The sequence below is a fragment of the Loxodonta africana genome, chromosome 5 (assembly GCF_030014295.1).
Source record: "Loxodonta africana isolate mLoxAfr1 chromosome 5, mLoxAfr1.hap2, whole genome shotgun sequence".
In the NCBI taxonomy this organism is placed as follows: domain Eukaryota; kingdom Metazoa; phylum Chordata; class Mammalia; order Proboscidea; family Elephantidae; genus Loxodonta; species Loxodonta africana.
The window spans coordinates 22,806,520-22,833,940 of NC_087346.1; the positions used below are offsets into that span (position 1 = coordinate 22,806,520).

At 35.2% G+C, this 27,421-nt stretch overlaps 1 protein-coding gene across 16 annotated transcripts in view; it reads right to left on the reverse strand.

Moving 5' to 3' along the window:
- BLTP1 (bridge-like lipid transfer protein family member 1) overlaps positions 1 to 27,421 on the reverse strand; it is a 237,137-nt gene that overhangs the window by 43,253 nt on the left and 166,463 nt on the right. For 15 of the 16 annotated variants that reach the window (XM_064285385.1, XM_064285382.1, XM_064285380.1 and 12 more), the window contains 9 exons: positions 23,073 to 23,317; positions 20,401 to 20,506; positions 13,401 to 13,498; positions 12,471 to 12,656; positions 11,239 to 11,407; positions 7,957 to 8,168; positions 6,529 to 6,727; positions 3,324 to 3,383; positions 972 to 1,198 (listed from right to left, as the gene is read on the reverse strand). In XM_064285385.1, the coding sequence (XP_064141455.1) occupies positions 972 to 1,198; positions 3,324 to 3,383; positions 6,529 to 6,727; positions 7,957 to 8,168; positions 11,239 to 11,407; positions 12,471 to 12,656; positions 13,401 to 13,498; positions 20,401 to 20,506; positions 23,073 to 23,317 (1,502 nt within the window). Of the gene's footprint in view, positions 1 to 115; positions 314 to 971; positions 1,199 to 3,323; positions 3,384 to 6,528; positions 6,728 to 7,956; positions 8,169 to 11,238; positions 11,408 to 12,470; positions 12,657 to 13,400; positions 13,499 to 20,400; positions 20,507 to 23,072; positions 23,318 to 27,421 lie in introns of all 16 variants that reach the window. The other variant, XM_064285392.1, reaches the window with a different exon arrangement.

The following is a 27,421-nucleotide window of genomic DNA, read 5'->3' on the forward strand; positions in this document are numbered from 1 at the left end:
TAAATCAAAGGAAGCATGCAAGAATCAAAGCCAGCTACACTAAGTACGATGATTGGAATTCACCAGCGATTCAAATCCCTTCATTTTCTTAGGCATCTCTTCAGGTGCTACCTACGTTTCCCCATGAGTGAGCTCTGCACGCTTTCAAATGGGAATGGCTAGACTGAGGGGAGCCCATCTCTGGGTCACACAGATACTCTGCAGGAACAGAATAGCGCTGACTTGGGGGCCTCAGGCCTAGGAGGTGATTTACAAGTCGCTGCCCAAAGGTGAGCTTGTGGCCATCTCCACTTACTGAACTTCCATCTGAATTCTAAATGATAAACAGTAACATTAATTTTTACTTTCTTTGCAAGAAAAGAACTATTGCATGGTAAAACGTTTAAAATATTTTTAAAAATTAATACTACAATGAAAGCAGAGAATAAATTTTTTGATTATCAAATAAAACTTGATATTATACAATGTATTGATCTAAACATCTATTTTTAATATGTGCACTTGCTTTGTGCGCACTGTTTTTGACATTTCATTTTTAAACATCTTTATTGCGATATAATGCACATACCATAAAATTCACCCATTTACAATGTACAATTCATGTTTTTTTTTTTGATAACATATATTCACAAAGTTGTGCAACCACCAGCACTTCCTCAGTTTAGAATACTTTCATCACCTTAAAAAGAAATCCCATCCGTATTAGCAGTCACTCCCACTTCTGTCTCTATAGATTTGCATTCATTTTGCTTTTAATGCTAGCACGTTACCTATAGGCTAGGGCAAAAGTTGGCTGACAGTCATTATGACACAGAACTCAAAAGACAATAGCATGAAATGTAGACACAGGGTACTGCCACTCCTTTGCCTTCCTCCATAAATAGCAACTATAATGTAATCATTGAGTATTAATAATACCTCTGTCTCAGGTTAAAACCCAGTCCTGAAAAGCTTTCAGTGAGTTTACTTACAGTATGGATAGTGGGAGACATAGTATCAACTTCATCCTCATCTGAGAGGTCAGCTATGTTCACGGAGTTTAGGTCAGCAATGTCATCTACGTCCTCCTCTCCTGTCAGTGTTGTAAGGGTGTTGCCCAGAGCATTAAGTCTTTTGCCAATATTAGGATCCATGTGGACATCAATCCCACACATCTTCCACAATACATTGAGTGTCCAGGTTCCAGCACTACTACTTTCTGTTTAAATTAAAAAAGCAGCATTTTTATTAAGTCCTGAGTATAGAAATTTAAATAATTCTGTCTTTAAGACAGAGATGGATTGACACAGTGGCTGCAACAATGGGCTCATGCATAGTAACAACTGTGAGGATGGTGCAGGACTGGGCAGTAATTCGTTCTGTTGTGCACAGAGTCACTATGAGTCGGAACTGACTCGAGGGCACCTAACAACATCTTTAAGAAATGCAATAGACGATGGCCACATATAATAACTAATGTCTCTCACAGCTAGATCCAGGGACATGTCAGAATATGGGACTGGTTTCAGCGTGATGTAGTATGCATCTATTGTTTCCTTTGTACAGCACCCTTCTTTTCTCCTGTGAAATGTGGATTCCTTCCCAAACTTCAAAGCTGATCCATCCTCCCACAGCTAAAGTAGGAATTGCCATGACCCCAACTCATTAGCCATAATTAATTAGAGAATTGGTCCAGGTGAGGATCAAAGCTGGAAAAATAAGAGTCTTTCCCTGAACTTAAGATCTGTCCCTCTTTGGTGATGGAGGGTGGAGTAAGGAAGGCTCATGAGCTATCGGCAGGCATGCTTCCTGCTATGTGTTAAGGGGGTCAGAAAAAATGAAGCAGCCACAGAGAGGAGGAGAGACAAGAGCTGTAAAGAGTCCTGGTGACAACTGAGATCTTGGTTCTAGTTAGTTCCTAAGGGACCCTGAACTGATGTAGCTCCTTCTCTTGACTACTATTCCTATATTTAAGCATGATCCTGAAATATCCTTTACATATGCTCTTCCTTTTGCTTAAGCTAGTTTGAGTGGGTTGTTGTCACTCATAAACAAAAGTTCTGACAAAGATTTTCATGGAACCTCTTCCCCACTACCTATGTTTGCCCCACTCATCCCCCTTTCCTTCTAATATTGCTGCTGGAAAGCTCCTTGACTTTTTCATTTCTCTGTCAGTGGGCCTGTAGACTTGATGTTTGCTGAGATAACTTACACAGGATAAGCACCGTCGCTAAGCTTGGGAAAGATAAGAGGAAATAGAAAGAAGAGACAGGGAATCTATTAACCTTACTCAGCTTCTCAACATCTTACCACAAAAATCAAACCTGTTGCTGTCAAGTCAATTTCAACTCACGTGACTCCATGTGTTACAAAGTAGAAATGTGCTCCACTGGGTTTTCTTGGCTATAATCTTTATGGAAGGAAATCGCTAGACCTTTCTTCCACAGCGCTGCTGAGTGGGTTTGATCCACCAACCTTTAGGTCGGTGGACAAGTACAAACTATTTGCGCCACCCAGGGACCTTACTAAACATCTTAAAAAAACATCTTAAGAGTACTTAAATGTCTCCCTTTCACTTACCCTGCCCAATTTTATACCAAGTGAGATAATAAAAATTTATGTTGTGCTACCATCTAGTTAAGACACATTACTATTTCTGTGGTTATCTTCTAGGGTTCTCCACTCCTCAATCCTTGAAGCTGTCCCTTTGATATTGTTATCACCTGTGCTGTAGCTCAAAAAAACATTCAATGGCTTCCCACTGCCCACCAAATAAAGTCAAAACTCTGTATTTTGGCATTTAAGATTTTTCCCATATTATTTTTCACACAACTCTGTTCCAACCAAATTGGACAACTTAGACTAGACACTGTATTTTGACATTATGTTTGATATTATTCTCTCTGCCCTGTCTCTCCCAGTTTTAGGTTAAGAAACATACTACCCATCCTTCAAACCCCTGCTCATTTTTCCATGATGATGTCTCTGATGCCAGTACCCTCCCATGTTTGGAAAATTTCTCCCCCTCCTGCAAATTTCAATAGGATTTGGCATTTTATATTTTATTATAGTTTTCACTTATTCCACTGCAATTTTGCTACATGTGCCTTAACTACATTATCAGAACTTAAATTTATTGGTAGAAAATTTCTTACTCATCTTCTTCCTTCCTAAAATATTCAGTCCTATAACTGTTGAGTAAATAAAAAGTTCAAATACTACTACACAATAGTTCTAAAAAATACAGAACACTAGAATTAGCTTAAATAAAAGATTCTTATACCATTAAAATAAGGGCAGAATTCTGACATATGTCGCCAAAGTAATACTGTGTGTGAATTTACCAGCTGCTGCTTGTCCTGTTGTCCTTGAACATACTTCATAGGTACCATCTGGAACCACACCTGCACAAAAATCACACAAAAGTAGTTTTTAATAAAAATACACTGTGATTAAATATTGCACTCCAATTTTTTCACCCCAAGTTTACTATCTAATCACAAATAGAATCACTAGCTTCTCTAGGTCTCAGTTCCTAACGGACAAAATGAAAGGGCTACCTTAGCTGACTCCTAAAATCTATTCCACATCTCAAAATATCTTACTCTATGATACTAACAACTGAACTGCAGTTTCATCTTTACATTCTGCATGTGATTTACTTACCTAAGTGACAATACCTGGCCAATTCTAAACCTCTAGTTGCCTTCCCACCAGCATCCAGGATGCTATGACAACTGCTACCATGAGTGGATGACACTTAGAGAATACAAATGATTTAAAAATGACTTCTGAATAACTAAGAACTGCCACATTAGGTCACAGCCATGATTCATCATTCCTGTCTTCTTTGACAATGAACATTTTATGGGAGAAAATGATTGATGGCCATGGTGTCAATCTCATAAGGTCAGGGAACTATCCTCAGAACATATCTGACTTTAACTGAAACATTTACTACCACTTAATTTTAGTTTAACAACTTCAGCTTTAAAAAAGAGGTTAATTAAATTCAATTTTAAACAGTAAAGGACATACTGTCCTTGCAACAACTTTTAAACAAAGTAAAGTCTAAAGACAGAATTAAGACCCTTTCTTAGTAAGGTTTCAAACTGGTTTGTTCCATTTCGACCCCCTGCTGACAATTTGCACTGCCATCCCAGATATGCTGAGTCAGACTCTGTAGTTTAACAAAACCCCTAGGTGATTCTTATGTGTAGCTGGGGATCTTGTTAAAATGTAGATTCTATCTTATGTGTACAGGAGCATCACCTGGGAGTCTAGTTAAAGTGTAGATCCTATCTTATTTATAACTAAGAATCACCTGGGGATCTTGCTAAAATGCAGATTATGATTCAGTATATCTGGGGTAGCAATGCAAATTCTTAGCAGAGGGTCAAACCTGACTGAGGTTTGAAGCCCTGTTTCTTAGTAATCCTTAATTGAAACCAAATAACAATATGAACCTGACAGTATACATGTCTTAAATTAAATGTCCTTTTTGTAATTCACTCTGAATCCTAAATCGGTATTCAAATATGATTCAAATTTGAGTTTTCATTGTCTAAGTACTATGGTATTAAATTCCTGTCTTTCCTTATTTTCAAAATAGGAAAATCCCTCCAACTTAAAAACACTACAATTTTATTTTAGGAGGAAAGGTCCATTTGTTATTAAGTCAAAATTTCTATTACGTAGCTTTTTAAGAGATACACAAGAACTTTAAAATCCAAGTGATATTTTTGAACTAACTGGTATCTGTGCCTCAGGTGAAGACTGTAAATAAAGAAAGAACCAGACCTGGTTATGGGGCAAAAGATTTACTTTTATAGACATAATTACAAATCATAATAAAAAAAAAACCTACATTTCCCTATCAAATTAAAAAATTCTAGAATGAGCAGAAAACTTTGAAATACGAGTAACACAACTGAAGCCAAATGAAAGGAAGAACTATTAAATAAAAACATGGCAGAAAACTTTTAGTACTTCCTCTCTCAAAAAGTGGCAGAGAATAAAAACCAATTTGCCCATTGTATAATTTGGAAATTCAATAATGTCAATAAAACAGCTACTCTGCTCACCTACTTTGTGAGCCTCCCCCACAAGAACCCAAAGCAATAAACATGACACAAAAAAGTCAGTGCCTTCCAAAACCCAAAATATCTTATTCTGGTTAATATCATCAGCAAGTTAGTGCTCTACTTTGTTGGTAGAATATATACTGAGATGGTGAGTTATTATTTGTTCATATTTTTTATATATCCTTTTGATTTAGAGTCACAGGTAAAGACTCAAAAATTACCTAATATTAGGTAATTACGCATTTTCCTTTTAAAGTAAACTGTTAAGGAAATATAGTATAGTTTCATGCTTCAAAATATATTTTAATAAATACAATGACAATAAAGATGTCATCTTAAAAAAATCAGGTTTTAATTCATTTTTGCCTTGTATTAAGAAAAAAACGCAAAAACAAAATACACAAATAAGTTACAGTGACTTCTTTGACCATATCTAACACAACTGGGTAAGGTGATAATTTGTAAAGGTCTTCTGATAAAGGCTCTTTTTGGACATTAGGCATGAGTAATTTTAATCCCACTGTTCTTAGTAATCTAAGTATTTCAAAGAAATTCTAGTATTTTATCTATGAAAAATATAAATGTAAGGCATACAAAACCAATAATTTCACCTAAGTTTTAGCTGACACTGAATGCTAAAACTTCAATTTTTGACATAATAATAATGGAAAGCTTTCCCATTTCTCAAAGGAAACCTGAACTGGGGGGAAAAAAAAGAATCCTTCTAATGGAGAAGAAAAAAAAGATAGTATAAACAATGGCATATCACCACCTAAAAAGTAATTAAGTGTTAATTTTGGTTTACAAGATAGGCAAAGGAATTTTAGTTCACAGCCTTTTAATTCCTCAAATATAAATTTCCTTTATTATTAGGATTAATGATACTTTATCAATTCCACCATATTATTAAAAATATTAAAATAAATAAAACTCCCTATTCTTTCCAAACAGCATATAGTTTTAGTTATTACTAACTTGGAGTATTATGGAATTGGAGGGATTCCCCCAAGTTACACTCTGTATTCCTACAAATTTGGAGATGTAAATTTAATGTTAAAATCAATTAGGGATGGAGCTCCTGATCCTTGTTATTTATAACCTGTTTTATATTATGTGATGAGCTGAATCTTTATACACTTATCACCTTCTTTCATGATCCCCACAGAACAAAGACGTTTTATTGATCATTCATGGATCAACTGTAGCAAAAATCCGAGACTGAGCAAACCTTCCAACATTCTACCATCAAAAAGAATGCCTTACTTAGTTTGTGCCACATTAGTTATCCAAAGCACTGAAAGCTGTGGTTTTTCACAAATATATTTTGATATCTCTAACTAGAAATAGCCTTTTCTTTCACAAAATCTAAAAAATTCCTATAATTGAACATTCTTTAGTTTTATAAATGAAGGTTTTTTTTTTTTTTTTAATTCTAAACCTCATACAGAAAATAAAAGATACTCACAGGCATTCATCACTAGATCCCCACGAATTTCTGGTTTCCAGTCATCCCACGATGTCTCAAAGCCATCAGCAAAACGTATACAGAAGTTTTTGAAATGTCCTTTACTGACCAGAGACTCCGAGGAGCAGGCAGTAATGAGAGTACTCTCAATGGTCAACACTAAGGCTGAACCGGTGTCCAGGTCTCCAGTGTGATTAGACTGCAAAACACAGTCCAGAAATAAGACAAAAAGCGAGGATATTTTAACCTGAAAGACCTCACAGATTTACAGTAACAAAAACCTATAAAGGGCCAAGCCTAGAAATCTTCATTAAAAATGTGGCTAAGATACCTTCTTCAAAACATTACTCAAGTGAAATGCATTTGCCACACATTTTTTTCTCCTGTAAAGGGCTAATTTTATCTCAAGCCCGTGTATCAGTCATGAGCACTCACTATGACACACGCCTCTGGTATGTATAACTTTTGAGCCCTGACCATCATGCCCTTAAAAACTACCACCATTTTTCAATTCCTGAAACACAAACATGCCATAGGTTTTTTTTTTAATACTGTCTACAAACAAAACACTAAACATAAACTCATTCAACAACTGGTTACAGATTTTCTAGCTAAAACAGAGATCTCTGTATTTTAGGTTATAATTGATACTTCTTGGCCTGATGGGCTCATAGCCTTTTCTTTCTCATACACATGCAAATATATGTTCCTGAGATTTGGTCCTAAATTATGAAGAGAAAGTTCTTGCATTATCCAGCTGTACACATAGCTTTTTTTTTACACATAGCTTGGAAGTTTCATTACCATTAAATGTGGTTAAGCGCTTGGCTGCTCACCAAGAGGTCAGTGGTTCGAACACACCAACCGCTCCGCGGGAGAAAGATATGGCAGTCTGCTTCCATAAAGATTTACACATAGCCTTGGAAACCCTCTGGGGCAGTTCTACAGGGTCACTAGGAGTTAGAATCGACTTCATGGCAATGAGTTTGGTTTTTCTGGTTATTATACGTGAGGTTATTAAAGACTGTTAAGTAGTACTCTTAAATGTTCTTTTGCTTCCATTTTATAAATAAGTCTATGCCAAGGACTTTTTTGTTATCAAACAGTAAACAGTTATCAAACTTTGAAAAATAAGCTTCTTAGTTGCCAAGGTAAGAATTAAGAGTTATCAAACGGTATCAATCTTATCACTGTTTTTAGGGTACATCAGAGTGCTTCAGAGAAAAATCTCAGGGATTCTGATTTACAATGTTGTGGATGAGTGATGGTTGACGCAGTTCATTCTTTCTTGCTATTTACTGAACTCAAGTTATAAACTAGTCTCCTGAAAAATCTTTTCATGTACTATATACATAGAGATGGCTGGTAGAAATACCTGGCTCTTAATTCTCGAATATGACTTGATTTTTAATTTTTTTTTTTTTTTACCTGTGCAGTATTGGTGATAGGCAGGCAAATTCCCAGATCATTCACAGTGAGCTGGAGGAAGAGAGTCCCAAAGGCCTGGGCTGATGTTTGCTGGATACCAGGCAGCATATCTACGACTTCCTTTGTTGCCATATGAATATCCTTATGTAAGGCCATGCGTTGTTCATTCCAATTGTCATAGGCAGCCTTGTAATTCAGCCAAAACAGCACGGCTTTTGATATTTAAGGCAGGGTAGAAAGAACACTAAAATCAATACTGTAAGACTAATAGAAATTACTCCCAGAGGACTGTAGAATTAGAATTAGAAAAGATCTAAGAGGAGCTAGTTAACTTGATGGGAAAAAAAAAAAAAAAAAAAGTAGGCGACTGCATACTGGCAGAAGGAAGAAGAAACTTTTTCCTTTCCTTCCACAATTTGTTGAATGCCTGGGATGGGATAACAAACACAGACACCATCCCTGACCTCATGAAACCTTTTTTTTTTCTCTCCTTCACAGAATTTATTGTTATTTATTGTTATAAATTCTTGAAGGAGAGGTGCTTATGCTAGGAGTATGTATTAGAGAGATTTGATTTAGAGAGAGAGGTCATATAAGAATTTCCTGAGAAAAAATACCTGAGTTAAGTCTGAACAAAGAGAAGAATTCACTAGGTTGGGAGGCTGAAAGGCTGCATAAGCAAAGAGCACTTAAGACAGTGCTGTGTTGGGGACTGCTGTGGTTAAGTGCCATCAAGTGGATTCTGACTCATAGCAACCCCATAATCTTTATAGGACAAGATCACGAGGTTTTTCTCCGGGGGAGTATTTAACCACTGCATCTCCAGGGCTTCTTATAGTGGAGCTGGTGGTATGACATAAGCTGAAGGGGGAAGTAAGTGGGGCCAGACCTTGTAGGGCCCTACAGGCCGCAACTAAGAGCTCTGGGAATCAGTTAGTTTTTTGTTTTTGTATTTTTGGGAAGGTTGTGACAGTGATAGCAGATCTGGCTGCACTGTGGGAAGCAGACAGGATGGGGATTAAGAGGCACGAAAGGAAGCTACTGGCAAGTGCTTGTGAGAAATGATGATACATTTGGATGTCAAGATGTTGATGACTGAAAGAGAGAGATGTGGAGAGGCCTAAAAGATGTTTACCTGTTAATATCATGTCCTGACAGACTGAATACAGGGAGAAAGGGAAATTTCAAGGATGACACCTAGTTTTTGGCTTAGTAAGCAGAGAGAAGGTGGTACCATTTATAAGTTTCATTTTAGACACGCTGAGTTTAAGGAGCTTTTTTCATCATCCAAGTGGAGACATCAGATAAGCAGTTGGAAACTGTAGCCTTGAGTCACAGCCGTATGTGCTGTAAGTGAAGCTCTGGGCACGAGTAAGACTGCGTAGGGAGAGACTATGGTGCGGAGGTCACAAACTAGAGGGAGTTCTGGCCCCAGATCTGTTTTGTTAAGTCCACAGAAGGATTTTTTTCCCAATGGTTTGATTGCCCTTTTAGGTAGGGCATGCACTTCCCAATATAGCATAGCCTAACCCTGGTGGCACAGTGGTTAAGGGCTTGGCTGCTAACTGAAAGGTCAGTGGTTCGAACCCACCAGCCATTCCACAGGAGAAACATATGACAGTCTGCTTCAGTAAAGATTAAAGCCCTGGAAACCCTATGGAGCAGTTCTATCCTGTCCTATAAAGTCACTATGAGTCAAAATTGACTCAACATCAACAGTTTTTTTGTTTGTTTGTTTCTATCACTCCCTTGTATGTGTGACTCATGTAGACATCTGAGTTTGTTCCTGAGAACAATACCTTAAGGAAAACGTTCATTTAATGTTAGACTATAGAAAGAGAAGCCTAAGAAAGAGATAGAGGGGTCAGGGATATAGGAGGAAAAGTAAGAAAGTATTATGTCATGGATGCCAAGAGTAGAAAGTACTTTAAGGAGTTGTTGAAAGTTGATAAAAGGTCACCAGGATGAGAAATCAAAAAATGTGCACAGGATTTAGCAATACAACAAAACTTATTATCTATAACATTTCCCCTAATTTACTTTTAATAAAATGATCCATATCTAAACATATACAGAGTTTTCATTCCCACCTTTGCTCAGTCATCATGGATTCACATCAATAGACCCCCTTTTATGAAGAAGTCCTTGGGTGGTACAAACGGTTAATGTGCTTGGCTGCTCATTGAAAGGCTGGAAGTCCCGGTCCACCCAGAGGTGCCTCCGAAGAAAAGCCTGGTGGTCTACCCAAAAAAAGCAGCCATGGAAAACCTTATGGAGCACAAGGTTGCCATGAGTTGGAATCGACTCAACGGCCAACTAGTTACTGGTTATAAAAGGAGAACCTTAAAAAGGTGATAAAGATGGAGGGGCCAGAAAGGTAGAAGGAAAAGCAAGAAGGTGTTGTGTCATGGAAGCCGGGAGTAGAAAGTACTCTAAGGAGTTCTTGAAAGCTAATGAAAGGTCAGTAAGATAAGGAGTGAAAAAGTATGCACTTGATTTAGCAATACAACATAATGTTATCCATAACATTTGCTAAAAGGGCAATATTCTAACAATCTTATCATCAGCCTATGTCCACTTCCCTTTAAATCTTAAGTGGCTTCCTAAATGGCTCATTACTTCTAAGTAAAATTCAAACATATTTGCCCAATTAATTAGACCTTTTCTACCTGCTCAGACTTATTTCCAATTATTTTCTTTTATGAAAGCTGTTACTACATTTTCTTAGGCCCCTGTGCTCATGTACCTTCATTCATTGATATTCTCTCTCTCATTTGGCAGATATTTATTTAGATCTTTCTATATGCCCGGGGCTATTCTAGGCTATTACAAAGGTAAGTGAGAGAAGCTTTATTTCCTCATTTCTCTAGTGAACTCCTAACTTCACATTTTATCTCAAGTATAATTTCCTCCTGTAAGTTAGAGGCTCCCAGGGCTCCTGGAACATACACCTCTAAACTAACTCCACTCTGTATTTTACTTTATCTGTTTCCAAATGGACTTAAGAGTTCCTTAAAGATAGGGACTTTCTTTTTTATCTTTGTATCTATTTCTAGATGGTACATAATAAATGTTTATAGCATGAATGAGTAAACACGGTGGCAAAACACAAATGCGTCCATTAGTTTCCCAAACCAAAAGACTCAGCATTACAATGAAAACTCTGAATCAGACACTCCTGTGTATCCACTTAGAAAGCAAAATAACTATAGATGATTTTTACCCAGCATTACCAAAGAATTTCTAAACCCTAGAAGACAGTAATGGCGGACTTGCTCTCACCTCTGTCAAAGGCTACAGGCTGTGCGTAAACAATCGGTCTGTTCAAAGTAATAAGCACAGCTTCCCTGTCTGAAGAACCACTGATTTCTTCTCGGAGAGCATTTCTTAATCCAATTCTGGTTTTAAAATAGGCAACTTGATGAAAATCAGAACCAGCTTCCTCGTAAACCTAAAATAAAATTTAAAGCTCAATAAAATCAAATAATGGAAAATATATTTTAAGTATTACTTATTACAAAAAAATTTTAACATCATTAATAGTATGGTTCCCAAAAAGAACTAAACTACATTTTTCTCAATTTTATTTGTCAATGATACATTCTTTATACTCTGTACCATATGCACCTGAAATTAAAATACACTATGCAGAGCCATACAAGAAGTAAATTATGAAATCGTAGATAAAATTCATATGAAAGCTAGGGTGAGGTTCATAGTCTGAATGGCAATGTATTATTAAATACTTCAAAATAATCAAATTCTCCTTCATTCCCTCAAAATGTGTTTCTATTTTAAAAAAAAATGTTTTTCTAGAGAGGACAAGAAATTTTTGTTCATTTTTCCCCACAAACTACAGATATTCATATCTGAAAGTGTGACTCGCATTCTTTTACTTGGTTCTTCAAATCAAAGAAGGTTTCAGAAAAGGTTAAACCTACAAAACAATTTTTAACAAAGTAAAAACAAAATGAAATAAAACAAATAACAAGAAGAAAAGAAAAAGAAAAACCTGATGAGCTGTGAAATTTAATTTTTATAAAATAGAGAATCTGACTAACTGCTGACTATTGTTTTGATTTTATATGCTTTAACATCATGGTATGCAAAACTTGCCGATATTCTACAGAGCAGCTAATAAACTTAATAACATTTTAAGAACTGACCAATGTTAGTACAGGCATTGAAATAAAAAAGTAATATTTGAAAAAATACAAGGAAATATTTATGACAATACTGGATTAAATTTCACATGATTGCATTTCCACTGCACTATAAAAAAAAAAAAAATTTTTTTTTTTTTATAACAATACACTGCCACAATGCTCAGTGGAATGCCACCATAAAATTGTAAATGCCTTCTTTCGTGAGTTTTTACTAGAACTTACAATCAGAAATTTTAAGAACTTAGACTAAACACTTCTTTAAATATAGTAATTACATAAGGTAGTTCAAATTGATGTGCAAAAATTAAAAGCCATAGTCCTACTAATATCAGTATATTCTGGACTCACCTGATGTTTGACAATTTGTCCTAATGCCAGATTTAAATCTACCTGGCATTTACCAAATAGTTTCAGATAGCTGCTACTTCCTGGTGAAGCTTTGGTTTGAAGTCGGTTTGAAAGTTCTAGTTCAATCAAGCCAGTTTCAAACCTCACAGCTCTCATTGATGGTGTAGTGGCTGTTACTTGAATACCCTAGAAGATTACATGTTAGGAGGAAAAGGAGTATCTTAAGTCAACAATGTACCATCCATTCAAATGCAATCTTTCAATATACAATAAATAAAATAGTCACGTTTCAAAACAGGTATAGGGTATATATGTCTAATGAGCTGATAAAACTGGCAACATTCTCATATTAGGTAGGGGCTTAAATTTCATTTAACTATTTTGTATTTAATATGTAGAATGTTCACAAAGTTAAATACATTAATTACGGTTAAATATCTATTTGGTAAGGATCATTTTTCTTTTTAAGAAGAATATTACAGTTTCTATCAAGATATTTTTAATTGGAAAAGTGTACAAAAAAAATTCTTGCAGAACAATTTATAACAGCAATAAATTTTAAAAAATTGAAATGTTTGCCAGAAGGGGACGGGTTAAACAAATTACTAGAACTGTATAATACAGCTGTACTAAAGATAAAGTCAATCTAAAAGGTCTGACATGAAAAAAGTATCCAAGAATTTAAAAAACACATAAAATATGCATATATAAAAATGAGCAGAAAAAAATCTTGGACACTCAACCAGTTGTTAAGGCTTTTCTCTGAGTGGATGTGGTTATACTTGGACACTCAACCAGTTGTTAAGGCTTTTCTCTGAGTGGATGTGGTTATACTTCATTTTTATTTTCAGTTTAATATATTTATATATAAGAATTTTCTACAACAAGCACGTATTAACAGAAAATACTTTAAAATATTATTCGTGTTACCTTAAACTGCAAATTCAGTGAATACAGGAGAATTTTAGGTTTATCTCCATCTGCTGTTCCATCATGTTCATTCCATAGAGGAATAGGCTGCTCCCCACCTAGAAAAGGTTAAATAATTGAGAGTTTGGGGAATTTCTCTAAAAAGAAAAACTATTTTACATATTTGAAAACTCCACATATAATAAGCTATTATTTTATTTTTCCTGACCATTGGCCCAATATTTAACAGGATCTTTGGCCAAGTTACACTTCACTGAAGTAGATACATACATATATATATACACACACGTATAGCGATAATATTCTTCATATACAGACATTTACTAAGAATATTTTAGAAAGACTTAATTAAAACATTATACATATAGTTTATATGATTACACATCTCAGAAAAAATATATCTTATGGGAAAAAGTAAACTGATTTTTTTCAATGAAAAATGTAAACTTTGTCATTTGTATTTAGATGTGCTGAAAACAAAGAAGAATGAAAGAAAATATAACGCTGGGGAAATGGAAAGTAAGGTGTTATGTGCTGATAATAAAGAGTATGACAGCAAAAATCTGTCCTGTAAATTTGTGGAAAAAAAAGTTTTCACAGGAGGGGTGAGGGAGCTCAAGGAGGTAAAATAAAGTTCCTATCAACAGGACATTTTGTTGCCTAGACAGTGTGGAATTCGAGAACTAATATTCTGACATTTTAATATCTAAATTCTATTTCTACTGCTCTTCCCTTTGATAAGAAAACTTTTCTGCATGCTTATCTTTCAAAAATCCTAACTAAATATTATTATTATTTATGTATGTTGAGTTTAGCATATCCCTGTGAGGTTGTATAGGTAGGATAGGGCATTTTTTCCTACTAGGAACTCTCTCTCTATTTATTTTTCTTTTACCTCATTTGGAAACCCTGGTAGCATAGTGGTTAAGGGCTATGGCTGTTAACCAAAAGGTCAGCAGTTTGAATCCACCAGGTGCTCCTTGGAAACCATATGGGGCAGTTCTACTGTCCCATAGGGTCGCTATGAGTTGGAATCGACTCGATGGCAGTGGGTTTGGTTTGGGTTATCTCAAAAGCACTAAGAAGCAAACAGGTAAAAAGTAGGTTTTGTTTGTGTGTTTTGAGAAATTAATCTTTTATGGGCTTTTGTATTTTAAACTAGGGGACAAAATCTATTCAATTAGTATCATGAAAAAAATATACTTCAGTTTTCTACCAGAATAGAAGAATACAGGAGGAAAGGTACAGAAACAGGCAGAGATAGAAGTTACATCTAAGGTAAGACAGAGAAAATGTACCTACCACAAGTCCACAATCACTCTTATCCAAGCCTGCTTATTCACTAAGTGTTTGCTGAATACGATTAAGCAGCTATGCTGTTTGGTGACCTAAATGTTCATTTTTTCTCATTTCTTCAACACACTCCTCACAACAACTACTATAAGTCTTCATCCTTTTCCTCATGCAATTAATTGTTACTTCCTTCTCAGCAAATATATGTGCCTTTCTTTCCCAGTTTCTTGCTACTTTTCCCTACTCAAACTGTTGTACTTCTCTTTCTGAAACGCATTCAACCACCAAAAAGAACTCACTCAAATTACCAGCTCAAATTAGTTCTACAAACATGAAGTCTTCAATGATAACACTACCTAAAAAGTGTTCGGTCACCTTTAAACTTACAGTGCTTGCCTATGCCATTAATTTATACTTTGTTTAAAGGTCTGGATTATTATATGTACAAATATCTGATTTTTCTAATGAAAGTATAAGTCCCCTAAGCCTGAAAATTAAGTTATAATCCATACTTCTTTCAACTTCCTCAACTCCTAGCTAGGAGTCATGTTTTTATAAATTCTCAATAGCAACTATTTAACAGATTTGAGTCTTTCTTCTTTCATATTTTCAGAGATACAATTTCTTACTCTAAATACAGAATGAATCATATTATATTCTGGAGGGAAAGGGATTATATGGAGCAACTATTACATTTTGAGAATTTTTAGGGTACTACCACTAAAAAGTGTTTGACCCTACTTATTTCTGGATACTTTCTAACAGGATGAGTGAAATTAAACCAAGAGTTCCTCGTTTCTTCCATACCACTAAAAAGTGTTTGACCCTACTTATTTCTGGATACTTTCTAACAGGATGAGTGAAATTAAACCAAGAGTTCCTTGTTTCTTCCATGGCTCCATAGGCAGGAGCATGTTCCAGGTGACTGAAGAGCATTCATGAGGTGCACAAAAACACAACATGTGTGATCAAATAAAATAAGAATTGCATGAGTCTTATTTTGGAAGTTGGCTTTGTCTTTTCTGTTTTCTCAATTAAATAATGAATAACTTTGGTATCTTCTCTAACTAAAAAAAAAAAAAAAAGAAACCTAAAGAAAAGCTTAATTTACTTGCATGTTCTTCCTTTAAAAAACAACAATCATTCTCTTTCTGTGTGTGTGTGTGTGTGTGTGTGTGATCTCAGCTACTTTTGTGTCTGTCAATCAAGTTTTATTTCAGGCTTTGGCACAAATATGGTGTGTTACATCATTATACCTGGTTAAGCTATTAACCTACTAAGAGCTATTCTGAAATATAATTAGCCTGACAAACTTCTGAACCGTATTAGCATTTACTTAACAAAAACTGTGTTTAGGAACGTGCTTTTAAAAAATGTTTTTCCTAAGTATAAATGGTCTGGTACTTTGTCTAGATTAGCTATCAGGCTGTAAGTTCCTAAGGACTTTCTTCCTACCCTTCTTTAACTTAGGTACCACATTTTTCATGTGTTCAGGTACCTCTCTTGGCTCCCATAACTTACTGAAGGACACTCTCAGAGGTTCCGAGAGTTCCTTCATTCAATCTTTTAAAAAACTTGCATGTGTATTATCTGGACCTGCAGATTTTAACACAATTTGGTCAGAGAGGCTTATCTTTTCTGTAGCTATTCTAAACTTACTGCTGTTGAGTGGATTCCAACTCATAGTGACCCTATAGGGCAGAGTAGAGCTGCTTCACAGGCTTTCTAAGGAGCAGCCAGTGGATTTGAACTGCCGACCTTTTGGTTAGCACCCGAGCTCTTAACACTGTGCCTCCAGGGCAAGCTACTGGCAAATATCTTATCAATGTCCATTTCCTTAATATTGTTCCCTTTTTATTTTTCTTTTTACTTGGGTAAAGACGTATTCTTTTTGGAGTTTTTACTCACCTTGAATCAGTGAAATCTTCATTCTATGTTATTAAAGAGTTTACTTATTTCTTTTGATAGTCTAAATGCAAGCTTTTCACCTTTTCACATTCTCTTAAATCACCTTTTCTCAAAGAATCAATGTTTTAAATATATTTTAAATAATCTTAGATTTTTACATTGTTAAAAAAAAAAACCAAACCCATTGCCATTGAGTCCTTCCCATCTCATAATGACCCTATAGGACAGAGTAGAACTGCCCCAAGGAGCGCCTAGTGGATCTGAACTGCCAACCTTTTGGTTAGCAGCCGAACTCTTAACCACTAGGGTTTATATTGTTAGGCACCCTTATATTTTGAATATTCTAATACCAATACTCTAAACTGATAAGGCTTTAATACTCATTGCCATCGAGCTGATTCTGACTCATAGTGATCCTATATGCTGAGAAGAACTGCCCTGTAGGGTTTCAAAGGCTGTAACTTGTAATCTTTATGAAAACAGACTGGTACGTCTTTCTCCCATGGAGCAGGTGATGGGTTTGATCCACCAACTTTTCGGTTAGCAGCCAAGTGCTTAAACATTGCACCACAGAAGCTAGGCCAATAAACAACATCATGATACATGAAGAAAATATTGAAGCTGTCAAGGATTTCGTTTAATTGGATCCATAACCAATGCCATGGAAGCAGCCGTCAAGAAATCAAACAACGTATTGCATTGGGCAAATCTGCTGCGAAAGACCTCTTTGAAGTGTTAGAAAGCAGTCACTTTGAGGACTAAGGTGCACCTGACCCAAGCCATTGTATTTTTAATCACCTTATATGCATGTGAAAGCTGAACAACGAATAAGGAAGACTGAAGAAGAATTGACATATCTGAGTTAACGTCCTGGCAAAGAATACTGAATATATCATGGACTGCTTTTTTGCCAGAAGAACAAACAAATCTGTCCTGGAGGAAGCACAGCTAGAATTCACAGCTTAGAAGAAAGGATGGTGAAACTACACTTCACTTACTCTGGACATGTTATGGGGAACGACCAGTCCCTGGAGGACACCGTGCTTGGTAAAGCGGAGGTTTAGCAAAGAGAGGAAGACCCTTGACAAGATGGACTGACACGCAGCCGCAACAACAGGCTCAAACACAGCAAGGACTGTGAGGACGGCGCAGGACTGGGTAACGTTCCATTCTGTTATACACAGGGTCACTACGAGTCAGAACCAACTAGACGGCACCTAACAACAACAAAGGCTCTAAGCCAAGACCAGAGATTTGTGAGGGTCTCTATCTTCTTACGGCAAAATTGCTTTGCAAAAAACCTACTCAGTGTAGGTTCATTTAATAATTCATCTCTGAAGAGATACATTTTGATGAATTAGCACATTTTAAAAGAATATTTGCATTGGGCTGATCTATCACTGTCTTAAACATGTTCTATCTAGTTTCAGAAAGAAATTTTCTTAAAATTTAAAAGAAAAAGCTCAGCAACTTACAAAATAATTTTACTTTATAGAAATATCAGAGACACTGTTGTATTATTCACATTAACTATACAGTTTTTCACCTCTTTATGAATTAAATACATAACTGGCCCAATTCTAAGACGGTAACCTCTTTACAGGTTTTCCTCTAAGATGGCCATAACAAAAAAAAAAAACCAAGCCAAACCCGTTGCTGTCAAGTCAATTCTGACTCATAGTGATCCTACAGGACAGTGTAGAAGAACCCAACAGGTTTTCCAAGGAACGGCTAGTGGATTCGAACTGCCAACCTTTTGGTTAGCAGCCGAACTCTTAATCATTGTGCCACAAGTTCTCTAAAGATGGCCATACATACCCCCAAAACATACCCCAAAATAGGTTTCTTCTTTTAACTCCTTCAGCGTATACCTATATCCTTCTAAAACCCAGGATCTGCTATCAATTCTCTATAGGCAAATAAGATTATAAAAATGAGTTCTTCAAAAAAGCATTTTCCTAACAAACAATGATTGTTGTGAACATAAGTCTTACTGTACAACAGAAGATGTTTTAAAGCTAAATGTAACAAGAAGGAAAATATGAGGGAAAAAGTATAAACATTTTTAAAAATTAGGAAAATATCTATGACGATTATGGGAGTCAGTAGGAAAGAAATACAGAGATTAGAGTACTGAGAAACTTGGGCTACAAGGATTCAAAGCACTCCCCTCTCAGTATTCTGTTATGTCTACTGATCATGACCGTATGGCAAAATGCCTATGCTTCATCAGGCCCTGCGGCCAGCTAGATGATACATACATACATCTCAGGTCTCATCCTAGGGTTTCTACTTGTCTCTACAGTAAGGATGGAATGGTTCAGGTCCAGTCACTAAATTACTTTGGCACCATAACCTGATCTTCCTATTTTTCATTATGATTAGTTAGTTAAGTATTCACGGTCAAAATATTAATGTCCAGTCCTCTTTGCCATCATTCATTCTTTATATGAACTAGGGACATACTTGTATCTCCTAGCTGACTGCAATCCAAAGCTTAGGAAAAGCTTTTCTCTTTTATCAAAATGACCTTAAGGAATGGTTACAGTGACAGTTTGATAGTATGAACTCTGTAACACTAGCTTCTGCCTATGAGAGATACAAGATTAATAAATATAAGAGTCTGTTACCTTAATTTTTAATTATACATATTTGGTAGTAAAATAGCCTTCAAAATAATCTTTGGAACATAAATATTTACCAGCTTGAAATATTCTTAACAACATTCACATCACAATGTTCTAATGTGATTTTAACCAAGTAAATGGGTCACCTAAAATCCTGGGTATGTTCTCCAAGTAGAGGGACCTACTTGGAATCCTTAGGCTAGATTAGGCTCTCCTGTGATACAGTCTCACTGGACCCTATTCTTGTCATTCAAAGAACTCATCAAAATTGTAACTGAATACTTACTTATTTAGACTTGCCTCCCTGATAGATAACAAATGTCATGAAAGCAGAGAATCACAGTGCCTGCCACATAACAGGTACTCAGTAAATCTGTTTAATGAATGAATCAATCCATGAGCATGGAAGAAATTCCTCTTGGTGCCAATGTATTCTTTCAACATAATTATATTCATACTAGAAACACTCAGCTTCGATGTTACAGAGTCAATGTGTTTCCCATCCTAATTCCTCTTAAAACTTTAGCTCCTGAATTAAAATTCAATTAAATACTTCATAATCAAATATATATTTAATGCTAAATCGTATTTAAGAAGCTCAAATGAAATTTACTCTTGAGGCATGGCAAAAATACAATTAAGTTGCTTTAGACAATTTACCATGTAGCCAGCATAGAGTCACCATTCGGTATAGATAAAGAAAGAATTCTTAATAGTTGTCTAAATTTTGTTCCCAAGTAATATTAATCTGGAAAACAGATATACTTTAAAAAAAATTTTTTTTAAGGTAGAGGACCTTTGTGAAGTATATGAATCTTAAATCTGTATATTAAAAATGATAAAAATAATAAGCAAAGAATCTGTAAGTGCAGAAGCCAGAAGAGAAATGCGCAGTTGCTAGGGAGTTACTCAACATTTATATCAAAATGATATTATCAATACTCAGGTAATAAATACCACAGATACATGGAGCATCATACAGCTGATGAAGACAATGGTTAGGAGCTCGGCTGCTAACCAAAAGGTCAGCAGTTTGAATCCACCAGCTGCTCCTTAGAACCCCTGTGGGCCAGTTCTACTCTGTCCTGTAGGGTCGCTATGAGTTGGAATCGACTCAACTGCAACGGATTTTTTTTTTTTTTTTAATTCTGTAAGGTACTACATCAGCTTACCAGAAACCTTTTGTATTACTTCATTAACTTCCTTCATGAACACCTTCTGTACAAATACCAAGTGGTTTAGAAGATCAGTTGTGAGATTATGTTCAAAGGAACCAACCTGCCAAACAAAATCAGAGTTTTAGGTTAACACTATTGACTATATTAATTTTAAATATATCTTTTTTTCAAATATGAGTCATCTCAAGCTCTGAGGAAAAAGAATTATCTACACAGCATTTAAATCAATATCTTGAAGGAAATTAAAAATATTCAGATTCCCTAATAATTTACTGGCATCTGTTATGGGCCATTCCCAAAGTGCTTTTCTCCCCCCCTTAAAAAGAGTCAATAAGGTGTGAGAAATCTTTTGAAAACAAATTAAAATTATATTTTAACTATGTTGTTTTTGGTAGCGATGGCCTTCAAGTCAATCCCAACTCACGGCGACCCCATGTGTTACATATTGGAATTGTCCCATAGGGTATTATTGGCTGTAATCTTGGTGCAAATGGTTAAGTGCTTGGCTGCTAATCAAAAGGTTGGCAGTTCGAACCCGGCAGCAGCTCCACAGAAAAAAGACCCGGTGATCTGTGACCGTAAATACTACAGCCAAGAAAACCCTATGGGACAGTTCTACTGTCACGTGGGGGGGCTATGAGTTGAAATTGACTTAACATTTTTAAGAATAACAATCTTAATGGAAACGGACTGCCAGGCCTTTTTTTCTGCACTACTGCTGGGTGAGTTTAAACTGCCAATCAACTAATTTCATAATTAAAATTTTGTCTAGAGTAAAACTTGTTTTTAATGACTGCCTGTTGGTCTTGGAACCAGGGGCAGGTATTGTTATAAGTGACAGTAAATGTTTTTACTCAGTCAAATATTTATTACCCATGCACCTCTGTGTACTACATTAGCTGCTAAGGGTTGAGCCATGAATAAACACATCAAAAGTCAGCTCTAATGAGATTTCTATTTAAGTGAATTAGAAAATCAGATATACCCAATTCAATTTTAATAAAATATATGTCTTCCAATTAGTATAAGGTATTAAATTTCTGGCAAGCATCAGTTAATAAATCAATAACTGAAGTCAAATTTTACAGGAAAAGTGGATTACCCATTTTCATGCTTCAGGTAGATGCTTCACATTCACATTTAACAGGGTTCACACTCTGACAAAAAAAATTACAAGTGCGAAACAGGTTTGGCAGTTTACAGACGCTCCATAAAGCCTGAGCACTTTCATTTTGTATAAAGTAGTAAAAAAAAAAGGGAGGGGGGAGGGGCAGAGATGATTTTCATGTTTTTCTATTTAAGGCCGAGGCGAAATCAGCAAATTCTAAGAGGGATATAACTTTAGATTCTTTCAAAGGTTTGTTATTAATTGCATTCTTACTGAACTTGAGACTGTCTTCTGTCCAATTATAAACTTTGTGCCTTCCTAATATCTGATATTAGTAATTGAATTATGGAATATACTGCACTAGATCATTTTCTGTCAAATGAAGCATTAATAAGAGTATTGCTAAACTAGAGTTTGGGGCACTTATTTCTCAGAGTAGAAAGTACAAATGAAATGTACTTTATATTCTATCCCTAAAGCTTTGAATTACTAGAATCTTGCATGCTATTTTTGGTACACTTTTTGCCCCCACATACAGAAATTCCAACTCTTAGAGTGATGCTAGGGCAAATAGGGCCTAAAGAAGAGAAAACAGACTTAAAAATGTTTGCTGTAGCTGTAATATTCCTATCGAAGAACCTAAAGTGCTTTTTCTTTAAATAGATGTTTCAGGTTCTAAAGAGCAAAATTTATTAGACAAATAGCTGGCAAATGGCCTTTCGATAAGGTTGCGATTGTTTTTGGAAAACTGACAGACAAAGTAAGCTGAGAGACAGCAGAGAGTGTCGGGAAGAGAGACTCCTCCAGTAAGGAGGGGACCCACGAGGTGTGATTCCTATATCTCAGACCTGACAGTTGGGAGACTTGAGTATCAAGTTCTCTCTGAGCCTCAATTTTCTACTTATCAAATTAGGATAGTAACAGATGACCTTCCTCCCACAAATCAAATGAAAAACAAGTATCCAAATGTTTTTTTAAACTTCAACCATTATACAAATATAAAGTGAAAAAATAATGATGGAATCAGGTATGTCAACTTTCATCTTCCCTTAGTATAGAAATTAGTCTGTGAATTCTGCTGTAATTACTTTATCTTTCTATATGACATTTCGTTGACATTAATAATTAGTTATGCCTGGGCAAATCATGTAAACACTAAGGATCAGTTTCCTCACCTATAAAGATGAGAAGAAATACCTACTCACAGTTTTAAGGACCATACAAGTCAATGCATATAAAGCACTCGATGAACGTTAGCTGCTATTTAGTTTTTATAATCAAAAGGGCCATGAAAATATTGTAGAGATAGATGTGATAACCAATATAAGAAATGTGAATTCAAAGATGACTGCTATAAAAAAAAAAGCACGTACAAATAAAATTCAAGGAGAGACAGACATACACATGCACACACACACGCAAGCTAATTCAGTATAGAGTTCTTGGGTATGAAAAAATGATTTACCTGAAGAGTTTCAATCACTAAATATTTTGGTACACATAAAAGCTTGAAGACTCCTAAATTACAAAAGGCAAGAAAATAAAAAAGTAAACTTACTTCCGCAACACAACGTAGATAATTTCCCTGTAAATAGTACCCTTGTTTAGAAGGCAGTTCATCTATACTCCACACCTGATCTGAGTAACTGTCATGTTCTTCCATTATGTATTTCCCTGACATAGTAACAGGAGGAAGGTTAAGACTAGCAGAAGGTGGAATGGTTGACATATCTGTGGCAGAAACTTTTGAAGTAAAACGCAATCTGTGATTCGGCAGCTCAAATGTAAACCTTGTCTGTGCACCTGGAAGAAATAAGAGAAGTTATTGTTTGTTCATTCACTCATTCATTCCTCACTTTGTTCCAAAAATGATGTCTAAGAAAAATGTATGGCTATCCCAAAATCTAACTTGAAAAATATGAAAATATTTTTTAACTTGCTTCTAAAATATTCCTATCTATAAATATAGTCACGAGCAAATATGTATATATATATACACACACAAACATATATATTATTTTTTAATTGCCAATCCACAGTGATTATTTAGAGAACAGTGAGCAGTTAACAACTTGTCTCTTGATCCCAATTCATTGTAGGATAATAGCGAAAACTGCCAATACAATTAAATTGTACTCACTGAAAACTTGCATAAAGTATAAAATTTTACAAACACGCGCATCTTTGATCTTAACAGTAATTATTAGTGGAACCATATATCAATTAAGGGTATAGTATGAATTTTAGTTTATTGTTGGTCCTAACCACTGAAATCAACAATCTAGCACATAGTTGTTCAAAGAGTTATGAATATACAACCTGTACTGCTATTTAGCCCGTATTTCCCCAACTATCTAGGAAGGCATGAAGGAACAGCCAAAGCCTTATTAAAATCAAGATCTGTTCTTGCCCATTACATATGCTATGTAATCTAGATGCACATGCTTCTCTCCAACCAACAAAATCTACTAATACTCTTTTGTACATTACCAGTTCTCTCCACTCACACATCATTAAATAGCCTATTCTGTCTTCATATAGATTTATAATTAACTATATATTCCTAGTGCTCTCAACTGAGCCAAAAATAATACTTTTTTTCAAAGTACTAATCAAAGATCACTTTTTGTATGTCACAATCATTACACTCACTTGTATAATAATGTCCGCATCTGGCAATGAGTCATAAATAGACAACAATGCTCCCTCACCAACTGCTGCCTCTGTGAATGGCCAGATAGGTCACGACTGCCCTGATCACCTCTAACTCAGTACTACAACCAGGACTCAATGGCTATCACTTGTAAGCTGCAGGGGGAATGTCTGGCACTGTTGCTGTAACTACCACTACCCTGAGCATCACCAAATGAAAACACTAAGGTTGAAGTAATCCTAGGCATAAGTTATGGGATCATCCTTTATCACTATAGCAGTCATTCTTTTCTTTGTAACTTTCCTTCATTTCAAACAGAATTGTGGTTTTCTACCTGTCTGGATATTCAACGATATGTTTACTCTGCTTAAATATTTATATCTTCCTAGTCCTAAACTGCCCATCTGGCTTTTGACTTGCTTCTTTGGTTGACCCTAGTATTTCATGGATGCCCTGAATAAATGGCCCAAATGAGTCTAACTTATTGTCAGTTCTGGCCTTCACTATCTGAAGGCCTAATACTTCTGACTCTGCCAAATCTAGAAACTCACTTTAGAGCACTTCTGTTTCTGGTAGTACAAAGGTCCAGAACTTCCTAATAAAGTCTAAAATGCCAGGAGTGTGAATAAACACATATACACACATACGTAACTAGACAATGTAAATGTGCAATCATATATGTGTATATATGAATGTTTTTAAAACTATTAATGTAACGCAGGACCGGGCAGCATTTTGTTCCGTGTACGCAGGGTCGCTATGCATTGGAATCAATTCAACAGCACCTAACAACAACGTAATTTATCATGTTAACAGAACAAAGGGAAAAAAATTCATTTCAGCAGATGCAGAGAAAAGTGCTGACAACATTCACCAATTGTTCTTCATAGAAACTCTTAGCACTCTAAACGCAGAAGTAGTTTTTCTTAATCTGATAAAGGGAACCTAGTAAAAACCTATAGCAAACATTATACTCATGGGTGAAACACTCATTCCCTTACAAAACAAGAACAATATAAGAATGCCTACAATATCCCTTTTCCTGAATATTATTGTAGAAGTCCTAACCATCACAATAATAAAAAGAACTAAAAGGCATAAAAGTTGGAAAGGAAGAAAAAAAGTGTCATTACTTACAAATGCTGTAGCTATCTACATAGAAAACTCCAAAGAATCTACAACTTAACAATAATAGTTTAATCCAGTTGTCCAATATAGGATAAACATAAAAAGATTAAGTGCATTTCTATTTATCCCCAAATAATTTAGAAAATACCATTTTACAAAATATACCATTTATAACAGCTACAACAGTAAGAGCTACAAAAAGTACCCAAATACCTAAGAAAATAAAAGACAGTCTTGCCAAAGATGCACAAAAACCTTTAAGTAGAAAAATTTTAAACTTTATGAAAATATATTAAAGTAGACCTAAAGAAACAGAGAAATAGATACATTCTCATATAGGAAAGTTAAATATTGTAAAATTGCCAATTCTCCCGAAGTAAATCTATGAAATGCAATTAAATGCCAATAAAAATTCCAAAGGCTTTTTCAGAGAACTTAAGAAACTGATTCTAAAGTATATACAGAAAAGCAAAGACAAAGATAACCAGGACAATGCCTAAAAAAGGAAAAGTCAGGTAGCAATGTGATAATGATGCAAAGAAACTGATGAAGCAGAATACTCAGAAATACACCCCTACGTAGAAGAAAGCTTAACATATGACATCATTTGGATTATGTATCACTGAAAAAAGGACAAATTTTGTCAACAACTGGTGCTGAGACAACTGGTTATATATATGCTGAAAAAAAATTTTTTTTATATGCTACCCTATATCAAATAAAAATAATCAAGTTCAGATAGATTAAGAACTTAAATAAAAAGCAAAATTTCAAAAATATTTAAGCAAAAACAAAAAAGAATGTCTTTATGATTTTGAGAAGAATTTTTTCAAGACTAAAAATCCAAATTATACAGGGAAATACTGATAAATTCAAGTACATTTAAGAATATCTGTTCATCAAACAACAGTGAAATGAAAAGTCTCTTAGTGATAATATATTGTTACACACGTAGTATACAAAGGGTTAATATACAGACCATATAAAGACTTTCTGTGAATCAATAAGTATAAATGACTCAATGATAAAATGGGCAACAAAAACTATGAGCAGGTATTTCATATAAGGAAACGCATAAGGGCCCCTTCGACATACAAAAAGATGTTCAACTTCATTAGCAATCACAGAGATATAAATTAAAACCACAATGAGATATCATTCCACATTCACCAGGCAAGCAAAAATTAAAAAGTCAGACAATACTACGTGCTGACAAAGATGAATGGAGACTCTCATCTAACGCTGGTGGGAGAGTAAATTGGTACAAGCACTTTGGAAAATTGTTTTTGCATTCCCTAGTAAACTGTAGGTGCATTTACCCTACCATCTACCTGTACCCCTCCTCAGTAAATACTCTTGAGAAACTACTGCATATGTGTACCAGCAGATGTATCTGAGAATGTTTGAAACAGCAAAAAAAGTCAAACGACCCAAAAGTTCATCAAAGTAGAATGGATAAACTGTAATAGATTCACCTTAAAATAGACTACTATATTTCAGTGAAATATGAATGAACCACAAATACCTGTGTAAACATGGATGAATCTCAAACACAATGTAGTAGAAAAAAAAAAGTCAAGTAAAAATATGTCAGTGAGATTCCATACAAATGAAGTTCAAAAGCAAAAGCAAACATTTATACTGTTTAAGAATATATATGTTAAGTGGTAAAACTATTTAAAAAAAAAAAAAAAGGTAAAGGAATGATTCAGACAAATAGACAAATTCATGATAGTGGTTACCCCAGGCAGTTGTGGAGAATAACAGAATATTACCTAGTGGTGATAATATTCCTTGAAGGAGCTTTCAAAGGTACTGGTAAAGTTCTAGATTTTAGATTGTGTTGTGCGTTGATTCACAGATCTTTATTATTATTATGTGACTGTGTATGTGTGTGGAACATTTACATCCTTTTGTATACATATTTTGTAATAAAAATAGAAAATAAAAGAATTTCAGGATATATGAGTAAGGATCAAAAAACCTTACAGAAGTAGCTATGATAAACGAATCAAATAACCTCTGATTTAAGTTAATTGGACCAAATGTGAAAATAAACCAAGTCATTCACGTATAAGAATCTAGTTCTGAAGATGTAGAGAGTGGTTCACTACTCAAGTTAGTTT